This window comes from Chlorocebus sabaeus, chromosome 12 (assembly GCF_047675955.1).
Source record: "Chlorocebus sabaeus isolate Y175 chromosome 12, mChlSab1.0.hap1, whole genome shotgun sequence".
In the NCBI taxonomy this organism is placed as follows: domain Eukaryota; kingdom Metazoa; phylum Chordata; class Mammalia; order Primates; family Cercopithecidae; genus Chlorocebus; species Chlorocebus sabaeus.
The window spans coordinates 101877006-101889361 of NC_132915.1; the positions used below are offsets into that span (position 1 = coordinate 101877006).

Consider the following 12356-nt stretch of genomic DNA (forward strand, 5'->3'; position numbering starts at 1 on the left):
TCAGGGGAGGGGAGGGCAGGCCTGGGCCATCACCCGCACACTGGCATCTCTCGTGTTCCCCTAGGGACCCACTCCAGGAGAGGGACAGGTGGAGGTGTCCCTTTCTTCTGAGAAAAACACTTTCGTTTCACCCAAATGTGTTCCTTAGATAAAGTAACTTGATTCTAATGTATTTCCTACTTCCAGTCAAATATGACCCACATCTTGTCTTCTCTAAGTCAGAAGGTTTTACATGACAAACGGAGCCTCAGTTCTCCTTTTTTAAAGGAAGTCTCAGCTTTGGGAAGGTGGAGGTTGGAAGACAGGCACCAGGTTGACTTTTCTTCCTCCATTTGTTTTGTTTTATTATTTGCCACCAGGAGGAGTTTCGGGAAATGACCGAGCCTCTCCACGATTTAGGGGCAGGTCAGGGAACCTTCCACTGTGCTTCATAAGCTGGAACGCATCTGGCAGCCTGGCTTCAAACAGTTTGCACGTTTTCCTAATAAGAAAGAAACCCGGGACTGGTGTGCGGATGATAACTCTGAGGAAAGGGGGTTGAGTCAGACCACCAGGGCCCTCCTGTTTCCTTAAGACAGCACAGGGTGTGTGGCGTCTTTTCTGTAGAGCGGGTTGTTAAGCAGTCACACGCCACAGCCAGCTCTCCTCCGAGAGGAACATTCATCTCAAAGATGGAAATGGTAGAACCATTTCAATATTCTCCATTCCTTGGGGTTTTCTCTCGTGTACCCAGCTAGCAGAAGCCGGTTGCATTATTGAAAGATGGCTGAATCAAGCAAAATTGAATCAATGTAGTACAACAAATTTCGAAACCTGTCATAGCAAAAACAAGACAAAAAAGTCCCCCTTTGTCTTTGATTTTCAGTCAATCATAAAAACCAACCTGATTGTCATATATAGATTTTTCTTTTTTTTGATAACTCAGGGAAAAAATGGCTGGCTAGGACATTAGAAACATAGGCGTGCATAAAATTTCACGCCTGCCCCTCTCAAAGCAAGGGAGCTGTGGGTGGCCGTGAGGTCCACCTGCTTATGGACGCCCCATTTGCACAGGACCCTGCGTGGGGTGCAGCCCAGGGGATGTGGGCAAGGCCTCAGAGGGGCTGCGGCTGCCACAGGTGGTCACCAGGGCAGAGGTTACACTGACATACCTCCAGACCAGCCCCACTCCACCGTGGACGGGGGCAAGTCCCATCCCCACTGTTGACCCTGGGATCACGGCAGAGCCTGTCTCATGCGGTGCTTTGTGATGCCAAATGGGTATAGGTGGGACGTGCCGGTAGCAAGGGCCCCAGCGTTGGGCCATCTCCCCTCCCATTCTGCACCGGCCTGCCTGTGGGCCTAACAGTGGCACCGTTTAAGCACCTGCTGTGCGCTCAGCCTAGGGCCTGAGGCTTTCCATACATGATCACTGGTTCCTACCCCAGGCCTCATTCCTCCCTGCGTCATGGGGAGAAATGGAGACTCCGAGAGCTGGAGTAACTGGCCCAAGGCAAGATGGAGACCTAGTGCGTCGTTCTCCAAATCCTCTCCACTGTGACGGAAAGTGGTGGCTCTGTGTCCCTCCAAGGGGGCGCTCTAGGCTGGTGGGAAAATGGGGCCTAGGAGGCCAGTCAGCCTAGTTCCTGACCCTCGTGGGCCTTTGAGGTACTGGGGTGGGGTGAAGTGGGTGAGGGTCCCAATGTGGGGCCCAGGGCGTGTGGTGGGAACCTGTAAACCTTATTCTCTTCCCCACTCTAAGGACTGAAATCTGTGATTCATTACAATGTAGTGTCTCAATGTCAGGCTCTCCGAGTCACAGTGTGGCCACCCCTAGGAGGTGCAGAGCCAGGGGTGGGGGCACACCCCGGAGTCAGTGCCTGGCTAGAATTTCAGATCTTCCACTGACTTTTCTGAGCCAACATTTCTTTTTCTGCACAATCAGGATAGTAATAGTGCTTAGTCCAGAGTCTATGTGGGTTTAACTGCAAAGGTCCAGTGAATGGCCTGGACCATTGCCTGCCTCAGTGGCCGCTGGCTGCCACCATTATCACAGCCACCGCCATCACCATCGTTACCATTCTCCTTGTCCACAGAGAAGGGCGTGAGTCGGCACAGGCCCATCCATTCCGCTGTCCCACTGCTCTGTTGCTGGGGCCGAAAGCGCCATCCCTACGGACCAAAGCCAGCTGTATTTCTTGGTTTTAGCGACGGGTTTAAAAAAAAACAGGTCTGGGCCAGGTGTGGTGGCTCACGCCTGTAATCCCAGCACTTTGGAAGGCTGAGGCAGGCGGATCACCTGAGGTCAGGAGTTTGAGACCAGCCTGGCCAACATGGTAAAACCTCATCTCTACTAAAAATACAAAAAAAAAAAAAAAGCCGGGCGTGCGTGGTGGAGCACATCTGTAGTCCCAGCTACTCAGGAGGCTGAAGCAGGAGAATCACTTGAGCCCAGGATACGGAGGTTGCAGTGAGCCGGGATTGCACCATTGCACTCCAACCTGAGCGACAAAGTGAGACTCCATCTCAAAAAAAATAACAAGACAGGTCTGTATTTGCTATTAAAGTAAATTAAAGTCGATGTAAAGAAACGTGGGGAGTGGGGAGAGGTTTGAACCTTAAAACAGGGTAGAAAGCCATATCAAGTATCGCCGCAGTCGAGAGCACCACAGAGTTTTTCATTTAACTTGAGGATTTAAAAGTTCCTTATACCACCCGTTCACGTGCACAGCCATTCGTGTAACGTTGATGTCCACACACTCTGGCCAGCTGGCTCCTTCCGCAGCCGTGGCAAAGGCTTTTCTCCATAAATAAACCTGAAGTTGCCTCTTTTAGCCACTGAACTCGGCATTGCTCGTGGGAGTTGGGGGCTCAAGGAGAAGTGCCCGGAACCAAGCGACTGGCTGTCACTCTTGGGCTCTGCGAGTTTGGCCCTGGCGTGGGCTGAGTGTCCCCTGGGTCGAGATGAGTTTGATTTTGTGCCTTTCCTTTATAACAGGTCTGTCTGCCCTTGGTGAGGAGCCTGGGGGTGGAGAAGTCTCTGCTCAGAAATTTGCTTTGCTCACTGTAAACCTTGGTATTTTATACCATTAAATTAAAAAAAAAAAAAAATAGAGTAAATACAAGTGGGAGACTGCTTTTAGGTTCAGGGGCACAGACCTTTGACCACGCTCCCACTCGTTCAGAACAGCTCCCCAGGCTCACCCGGGATTCCCAAACAGGGTGGCGAGCCCGGCCTCCGGGGAGAGGCTGCTCTGTACCAGGCAGGTGCTGCCCTTCACGATCCCTCTGAACCCCGTGGGAGGACGTGGGGTCCACCCATTTACAGAAGGCTGGACCCAAGAAGTTAAGTGACTGGCCAGCCTCCCACAGCAGCAACCCAGAGCTGAGCAGTGGAGCTGAGTGTGACCTGGCTGAATACATGACCGTCTTTATCTACTACAGAGTGGTCCCAACTTGAAGGGAAATAGAAGTGTGAGCTCTGAGGCAGCACTGTCCTGTCCTCCCAGAACTGCAGCCAGTGTCCCTCCTGCCAGTGTTAACTGTCCTCACCATGCCCTGCCTGGGAGATGTTTCTGAATTGAAGCCCAAACACAGTTGCCACCGTTCAGCTTCAGGGACGGTCACCCTCCCACAAACCGTGTGACCCTGTGTACTCTGAGCATGGAGGTGAGGAACATGGGCAGCCAAAGGGAGCTCCCCAGAGCCAGCCAAGCACAGCTGCCCCCACCCCCACAAGGACACAGATGGCCTGGCCCAGGAGCTGCCCAGCACTGATTGACAAATGGGGTATCACCTGGTTAGGGGTGGGCAGTGTCCCTCAGCCCCCAGCATCCTGAGGGGCCCCAGGGAGCATGCGCTGCTGGGCCCGCACAGCCAGGCTGCCCTAGAGAACTGGAAGGGGAGAGCCCATTCAGACGCCGGTGTCTGTAGGGACCCTCGTGGGCTGTGTAGACAGTGGACAGGACACAGTCTCCCAATGTGGATGCCTGGGGTAGGGGACAAATCTGCCATATAGGTTTAGCTCTGGGGCAAGTTCCCAGGCACCCTCACCCCCAAAGTGGAGCACAGGCCTGCTCATCCCAGCCCAGCGCACGGCATGGTGCAGTGGTCAGGGCACCTGGCAGCTGGTGGAGCATGGTTAGAGGTGGCTGCTCTGCTCTTCACCAGGGTCTCCCCAGGAGTCGTGGTACCTGATGCCCTTGGGTGAAATTTCACCAAAAACGCCCAAGGATGGTCATGTTTTAAAGTTAGAATCAATATATGGGCCATTGAGCAAATTTTGAAGAACAGGATTTTTTGACAGACAAAAAACCTTCCATGATTCCGTGATGGCGTGGGTGGCTAAAAGTGAAGGAAGCCATAATTCATAGAGAAATTCCAACTCAAACGCCGTCACCCTGCTGGCTCCCCATGACAGAGCAGCGGCCTCCTGCCTGGCCGTCTTCCAGCGGCCCTGTGCTCCTGCCACCTCTGTCACCTCGCACCCAGAGCAGGGGCTTTGCCGTCCTCCCAGGGCCTGCATACATGAGTCCCAAGCATGAGGAAGTGAATTTTTACCTCATCTTCTCTCAGCCAGGGAGGTGACCAGGGGCTGGTCAGTACCAGCCTCGTGGCCACTGTGGGCAGTTTTCTGGTCCTGGCCCCACCTGTCCATGCCTTGTCCCCTCCCCTCCAGTTTAGCTCTGCAGGAGGGCAGTGGGTGACCCGGTGGGGCTGTTGTCCCTGTGAAGCCCTTACTGTTCTCCAGACAAAAGGCTGTCTGTGTCCCGGAGCCTGGAAAGTGTAATTTCGCAGCCAGCGCCCATGATGAAGCATCTTCTCTGGGCGTGAGGAGATGGGCGTATAAATATTCTCTGTCTCTGCCGCTCTTTATTTCCCTGGTAAGCAGTTGCCCCATTTCTCCAGCTGATGGATTCCCCATCGCAGCCAGGGTGGGAGCTGCCTGACTCTGCAGTCCAGGCAGCAGCTTCTAAAATAATCCTCATGTCTTGGTTACCTGTGTATCCTCCCTCCCCGCCTGCAGTCCCGCCCTGGCATCCCTGGAAGACCTCACCATCCCGGCCAGGAGGCAGCAGCGTTGGGTGTGGGTTTCAGGCTGCGTGCACCCGCAAGCCTTGTGAGAACAGGAGTGAACCTTTCCTGCAGTGACAGGGCACCGGGCAGTGGAGAAGTCCAGAGCGACCTCCAGCCCCAGGTGGAGCCGTTTGTACCAGCTGCCAACCTCAGCAGAAACCACAGTGATCCCCATTCCCTTCCGGGGGTGCCACCATCAAAACTGCGGCAGAGGAAGCACTCATTAGCCTGCTGCGCTCCTGGTGGAGCAACAGCCTCCATTTTCATTCGACTTTAAAGCCGAAAGATGAGGGAGGGTCTCATTAGTAAAGGGACACTCTAATATTAATCACCCCCTTAAAATTGACAAGGGAGGCAGTTCATTTAACCACTTAATTGCTGCAGGTTTTTATGGGCTGCTGTTTGCAGACATATTTAATGAAGAAGTTATAAATCTAAGGGAGCTTACAATTTTAATTTTATACCTAAATATTTTCCTTGTTCTCATGTTTGTAGTCAATCCTCAAGAGTGTAGTCACGTGGAATGTTCTTTAAATGAACATATTTGCTAACTGGCGTGATTTCAGTTTTTAAAACATTGGTTCCAGCAATTAGGCATTTTTTTCAGTTCCCAAATGACTAGAGAAATTCGTCTTGATTATAATTGCTCTTAGCCACGCATATCTAATTTGTGTCTTTTTAAGTGTTAATTAGTAAACAGTTTGAGCTGACATCTTTATGTGTTTGTGCGTTGAAAAATGGGGCTTATTGCTTATTTAGCTTGGGGCCGATTCCACTAGTATTTACGTCACGACATTGAGGTGGAATTAACGAAAATGCATTTGGCAGCATGAGGTAAAAAGGATTTTTGAATTCAACTTTTAGATGTCCTCATTGCGCAGGCTTCTGCGGGTCTCTTCAAATATACGAGGTTAGTGTAGATTTGGGACCTATGTCCCACAGGAATAAAGTGAGGCAGATTTTTGTATCAGTAATGAAATGGCAGCGTCCCAATTTTATAAAAGCAAAATGTTCCTATTCCCGCACAATTGTTCATTCTTTCTACTTTTGGAAAGCTTTCCTGGTGCTTATTAAATGTTGAAGAATTTTGTGGCGCGAACTGGTGCAGCCTGAAAAATGTGTGGTCCCTTTGCACCATCTAGTGGTAGAATCTTAAACTGCAGCAGGAAATAAGGTGCCTGTGAGATTCGACATTTCACCACCCAGAATCTTTGTTATTTATTTGTTTTTCAGTTAGGAGGCTGAAATGTTTGGGGAAATAAATCTGCCTACCTCAGATATTCAAAGTTATGTAAATAAACAGAAGCCAACCAGTTCTCCTTTTTTTTAATATATTGCTAAAAGGCGCAAAACTGTCACCCAAATTCCTACAGAGCTGTCCCACTGAGCTGAGCTAATTCCAGCCCAAAACAAAGAAACGTAACGAATGAGTTAAGTAGATGGCCTTGCGGAAATCATGAGAGAAGTCTGAGGCTTCTTTTCAATACAGGATACAGCTTGGGACCACTGCTTCATAGACTCTACCAGCGGCTGACCACAGTGTAGGAACCAGTTTTATGCCACAGACAAGATTAATTCTCTTCCCATAAATTGTGGAAGTTCTTTTGGGCAGTTTATCATTCTAAGCAGCTCCCCTGCCGATCAGAATTGATTTTTTAAATATTTAGTGTTTTCCTGAGTACCAAAGTTGTCCATGTTTATAAAAATGCAAACATTACAGGAACATGTAAAAGGTGAACCTCCCGCTCCGTCCATTCCTGGGACACATGCACGCACGCACGCACCCACGCACGCATGCACACACACGCACGCATGCACACACGCACGCGCACACACGCACACACGTTCAGCTAGCTCGTGCAGTACCGCCGGCCGCGACCTGGCTTTGCACCATATAGTATGTCTTACACGTCTTCGCATGTTCCTTTGCAGATCAGCCTTACTCTTTTTAATGACTACATGTTGTTCCCTTTTATGATTATGCCATAATTTATCTAACCAATCCACTATCGACTGACTTTTGAGGTGTTTCCAATTATTCACTATTACGCCGCTGCAATAGATTTCCTTGTACACGTGCCCTGGCTCCCCTGGGTCTTTCCCTGGAAGAGGATGCATGTTACCATTTGCCTTTCAAACAGCATGGGGCTATTGGAAGTCCCACAGTGGTGCCCGAGGGAACCTTTCCTCACATCCTTATTCTAGCTAAGACTCACTGGGACCTTCATGTGCCCCTCCATTTAATTAATAATCTTTGCTTATTTTGGCCAGGTGCAGTGGCTCACGCATGTAATCCTCACACTTTGGGAGGCCAAGGTGGGAGGATCACTTAGGCCCAGGAGTTTGAAACCAACCTGAATGACCCCATCGCTACAAAAATAAAAAAGTTATCCAGACACAGTGGCTCATGCCTTTATTCCCAGCTACTCAGGAGCAGGCTGATGTGGGAGAATCACTTGAGCCCAGGAAGTTAAGGCTGCAGTGAGCTATCATTGTGCCACTGCACTCCAGCCTGGGTGACAGAGAGAGACCATGTCTCTTAAAACAAACAACAACAACAAAAAATCTTTGACCATTCTTCAAGTTAAACAACTTTTGAGATGCTTATGAGCCACCATGTTCTCACGTGAGCCTCTTCTGCTTGCTGCCTGCTCAGTTGTTTTCTATCAGCTTCCGTAGCTTTTGCATTGATTTTTAAGAGCTCTTTATGTTTTAAAGGCAGCAAAGTTTTCTCTATAAGTTCAAATACACATGCTTTAATCACTGTCTTTTCACCTTGTAAACGATGTGTGTGTTCTGCTGTACAAAAGTTTCAAAATGTTCATGGGCAATTTTCTCTTTATTTGGGCTTTGTGTCGTAGAAGATTATAAAAACATTCACCCCTGTTTTTCCTTATTATTTTACATTTTAAAATATGAAATACTTTTCAACTACTTAATCCATCTGAAATTTATTAGAAGATAAGAACTACAGACAACTTTATTTTACCCGAAAACTGGTTTTGGCTGGTTTTGTCAATATTGGCGATCTTTCTTTGACTCTTAAATGCTACTTTTATCATATATAAGTGGACCAGTGTACATTCTTCTTGATTCCGTTCTGCTCCATTATTCTATTTTTACATTATTATCACACTATTTTGAATCTTACAGCTTTACACTAAGTTTTAATATAGGGTAGGGTTGGTTCTCTCTTTTTCCCCCAGAATTTTACTAATTTTATTCACAGGACTCTTCTTCCAGTTGAACTTTAGAATCCTGCGGGGGAAGGAAGTTCCAGAAAGCCCACTCTAGATTTTTATTGGAACTGCATTGAGCACATGGTTGAATAGAATAGTAATTGGAATCTCAGATCAAGCATCTCTCCATCTGGAAACAAGGGATGCCTCTTGTTAGCCCAGGTCTTGGTCCTTTCTCTTTAGGTCGTTCCTAGCTGCTTTATGTCTTTTGTGGTTCTTGTGAACGAGGTATTTTTTCTCATTCTATTTTCTGTCACTTCTATGTCAAGAAACCATTGACTTTTGTGTATTATTTCTGGAGCTAGATATCCCTCTGGCTTCTTTTACTGTTTCTGATGGCTTTCCACCTGCATTTCATCGGTTCCCCAGGCAAGCAGTTACATCGCCAGCGAATGCCAAGGCCTCCATCCTGGCAAGGTGGTTGTCTTCCTGTGTGCCATTGTCCAACACCTCGGCAGGAACTTGTAGGTCCCCAGGCCTCCTTATGTCATCCATATTTTTAATGGAAGTTTGTAGTTTCAATATTAAAGCATAGTGCTGTGTTTTGACTTGCTATTTATAGACGTTGTCTTTTTTTTGTTGTTGTTAAAGCGTTAGCCATCTATTTCTATTTTCCTAAATGTTTTTATCAGAAATGGATGGTGGCTTTTGACAATTGTCTTTTAATCATCCATTGAGATGATTTTTTTTTTCTCCCCAGGCGTATTAATACGGTGGATTGTATTAATAGAGTTCCTAATTCTGAGAGTCTTGGAAGCCCCCTCCCCCACTGCCCTTTTGGGTCTTGTCGGCAGCCAATGTCATCCTAGCAGCCGCCACCACCACACAGCTTGTTCCCGTGGTGGCCCAGGGCATTCATCATATGAGTAAGAGAACCAGGCTAAGCCTGCAGAAATAAAGTGAAGCAGAGGTGACGTTTGCCAGGCAAAATCACCTGCCCTGGTTACCGCTGTGAGTCACACCCGCTCATGCAGAATTGAAGTCAAGGTGAACATCTCACCTTTTGCAAGTCCTTCAGAGGAAGATTTTCCTACCCTTTTCTTATGGTTTCTGGGAACTTTTGCACCTCTAGTTTTAGGTAAAGTAATGCCTACTAAGATGAACGAGTGGAAGGCTACTTAGCATGTGTGTAAAAATAAGCATCAAGACAAAGGGTGGGGAGGGCCCCTTCCCAGAGCACCTCACAGCTCTCATTTTCCACCCAGTAACCAGTACTGGCAATCAGTGTGGTTTTCAATCTCTTCTACAAACAATCTAGAAGAGGAGAAATACAACGACTCGCTTTTTAAGTGGTATTCAGGTGAATTCTAAAATGCTGACTCAAGGACCAGGGAGCCCCCCAGGGTTGTTTGCAGACACCAAAATAGCATTTAGGCTGGGCCTGGTGGCTCACACCTGTAATCCCAGCCCTTTGCCAGACCAAGATGGGTGGATCACTGGAGCCCACCGATCTTGAGAGTTTGAGTTTGAGATCAGCCTGGACAACATGGTAAAACCCCATCTCTACAAAAAGTACACAAATTAGCCAGGTGTGATGGTGCATGCCTGTGGTCCCAGCTACTGGGGAGGCCAAGGTATGAGGATCACTTGAGCCCAGGAGGTCAAGGCTGCAGTGAGCTGAGATGGAGCCACTGCACTCCAGCCTGGGTAACGAGTGAGATCCTGTCTCAAAAAAAAAGAAAGAGAGAGAGAGAGAGAGAAGAAAAGAAAAGAAAAGAAAAAGAAGAGAAGGGAAATGGCATTTATTCAGTGGCCAGGGCATCTGACAGTGCACAGCCCTGCCCAGAGCCCCCACCCAGAGCAGCACAGCTGGACATGCAGGTGCCACAGGGAGCGAGGGGTTGGGGAGAGCAAGGCATGTTTTTGTCTTTGTTCATCATGCAGCCGTCTTCATTTCCACCACAAAATGTGCTTTCTCCCATTTTTTGTTTGAAATACATAGTTTGAAATACATCTCAATCTATCTTTCATTTTCCTACTTTTAATAGTCCCAGGTACAAGAAACATTTTGCTTTCTTGCTGGCTGTGCCCGCATCATCCTATACATGCACACGCAAGACACAGTCACAGTGGTGAGATGGCAGTGGACGGTCTTCCCAGCTGGGCGCTTTGTAGGGAGTGCTGGGGACTGTGGCAAACTGGAGAGCACAGGCCTCTGGAAAGGAGGCCACCTCCACCCACCACCCACCACCCACCTGTGAGACTGAGGGTTTACTGGGTGAGAATGAGGGTCTGGAATTGTCATATCTCCCTATGTTTTTTTCAATAACATCTAGATAAATATTGGCATCCTATGCAAAGCCTTTCTACTTTTCAATGTTTATGACTATTGTGAAACACCACACAGGCCAGTGCTGTGTGAAGCTGCAGCTCGTACACTGCCTGCAGAGAGAAACAGACCAAATCACTAGACTTAGACTCAGTTTCATCATCCATAGGCATGACGTGCTGCGTGGACGGGCCCTGGGCTTGGTACTTGATGTGCATGAGTTACTGTACCATGGGATGGGCTGACATTCAGTCATGCCCAGAAGCCCCAGGGCTGTGCCAGCACAGTGCTGCTGACACAAGGACTAAAAACCAGGATGACCTTCTACCTGCCCAAGAACTGAGCCCCTAAACTAGCTGGTTTCTCTCCTTTGCATTGAGCTATACCCAGAGCCTGATGTGTCTCTGCACTCACCATAGACTTGTCCATCCACCCACCCACTTACCCACCCATCCATCCACCTACCAATCCATCCATCCATCCACCTACCCATCCACCCATCCATCCACCTACCCATCCATCCACCCACTTACCCCCCCATCCATCCACCTACCCATCCATCCATCCATCCACCTACCCATCCATCTACCTACCCATCCACCCATCCATCCACCTACCCATCCATCCACCCACTTACCCCCCCATCCATCCACCTACCCATCCATCCATCCATCCACCTACCCATCCATCTACCTACCCATCCATCCATCCATCCACCTACCCATCCATCTACCTACCCATCCACCCATCCATCCACCTACCCATCCATCTACCCACTTACCCCCCATCCATCCACCTACCCATTCATCCATCCATCTGCCCATCCCCCCACCCACCCATCCACATTTTAACCATCCACTCATCCACCTGCCCATCCACCCAGCCACCTACCCATCCACCTATCCATCCATACCCACCCACCCACTCACCCACCCATTCATCTACTCACCTACCCACCCTTCCACTCACCCACTCCCCATCCACCCACCGCTACCCACCCACTGTTCACTCATTCCTGCATTCATTCTAGGCCATGATCTCTACTGGGCTCTGGAGCTACAACTGAGGCTCCACAGCTGCCCTGAGCATGAGGAGGGTATGGAAAGTGTTGTGGTCCGTTTTCCCCGGGGAAGGAACACGCTTCCCAGAGCAAGTGTCCCTTTAGTGGTCCTTAAGGACAAGGAAGAGTGTTCCTGACACAACTGGCTGGGAGAGGAGGGGGAGCCACGCAGGGGAAAGACCTCTCCCCAGGATGTGGGGCTCAGGGCTCTGCATCAGGGTGGGGAGCTGGGAGTCACTTGCCCTGCTCCTGGACGCAGGCCAGGTCCTGGGTGGAAGGTGCTTTGTGAGCTAGGGTGCCCTGAAGGTGAGGGTGCTCTCCGGGCCCTGAGCCCAGGGGACAGGCAGCCTAAGGCAGGGTGTCCCTCACAGAGAGACCCTCAGCATTGTTATCGCCCTGTGGGAGACCCAGGCTTGGAGGAGACAGGAGCGGCTGGGTACCAATGAGGATTGACAGAATGACTGGGATGTGAACTAGTAGAGAGGAAGGGACTGGACTGGCAGATGGCCATGCATTTATTCAGTGACCCGGGCTGGGTGCTATGCTGGGCAGTGAGGACACAGCAGTGCCCAGACACACGGGCTTCTGCTCCTGGAGCTCTTGGCTCCAGGGAGCAGGGGCTGAACTAGCTGGAAGCAGGGGCGGAGGTGCCCTAGAACCACATGGAGCTGGTGGGGCCCTTATTCCCCACCTCCCAGCTGGATCTTTGGCTCCGTGCTTCTGGGTTGCGGTT

General features: G+C 49.5%; 1 protein-coding gene across 5 annotated transcripts in view; it reads left to right on the forward strand.

Annotated features, from left to right (window-relative positions):
- The window catches only part of MVB12B (multivesicular body subunit 12B), a 176270-nt gene that overhangs the window by 157357 nt on the left and 6557 nt on the right, over positions 1–12356 (forward strand). Inside the window, exon 10 of one of the 5 annotated variants that reach the window (XM_073021923.1) lies at positions 2978–6154. The exons of 3 other annotated variants lie outside the window; for them this stretch is intronic. In XM_073021923.1, the coding sequence (XP_072878024.1) occupies positions 2978–3049 (72 nt within the window). In that variant the 3' untranslated portion in view covers positions 3050–6154. One more of the 5 variants, XM_037994061.2, reaches the window with a different exon arrangement.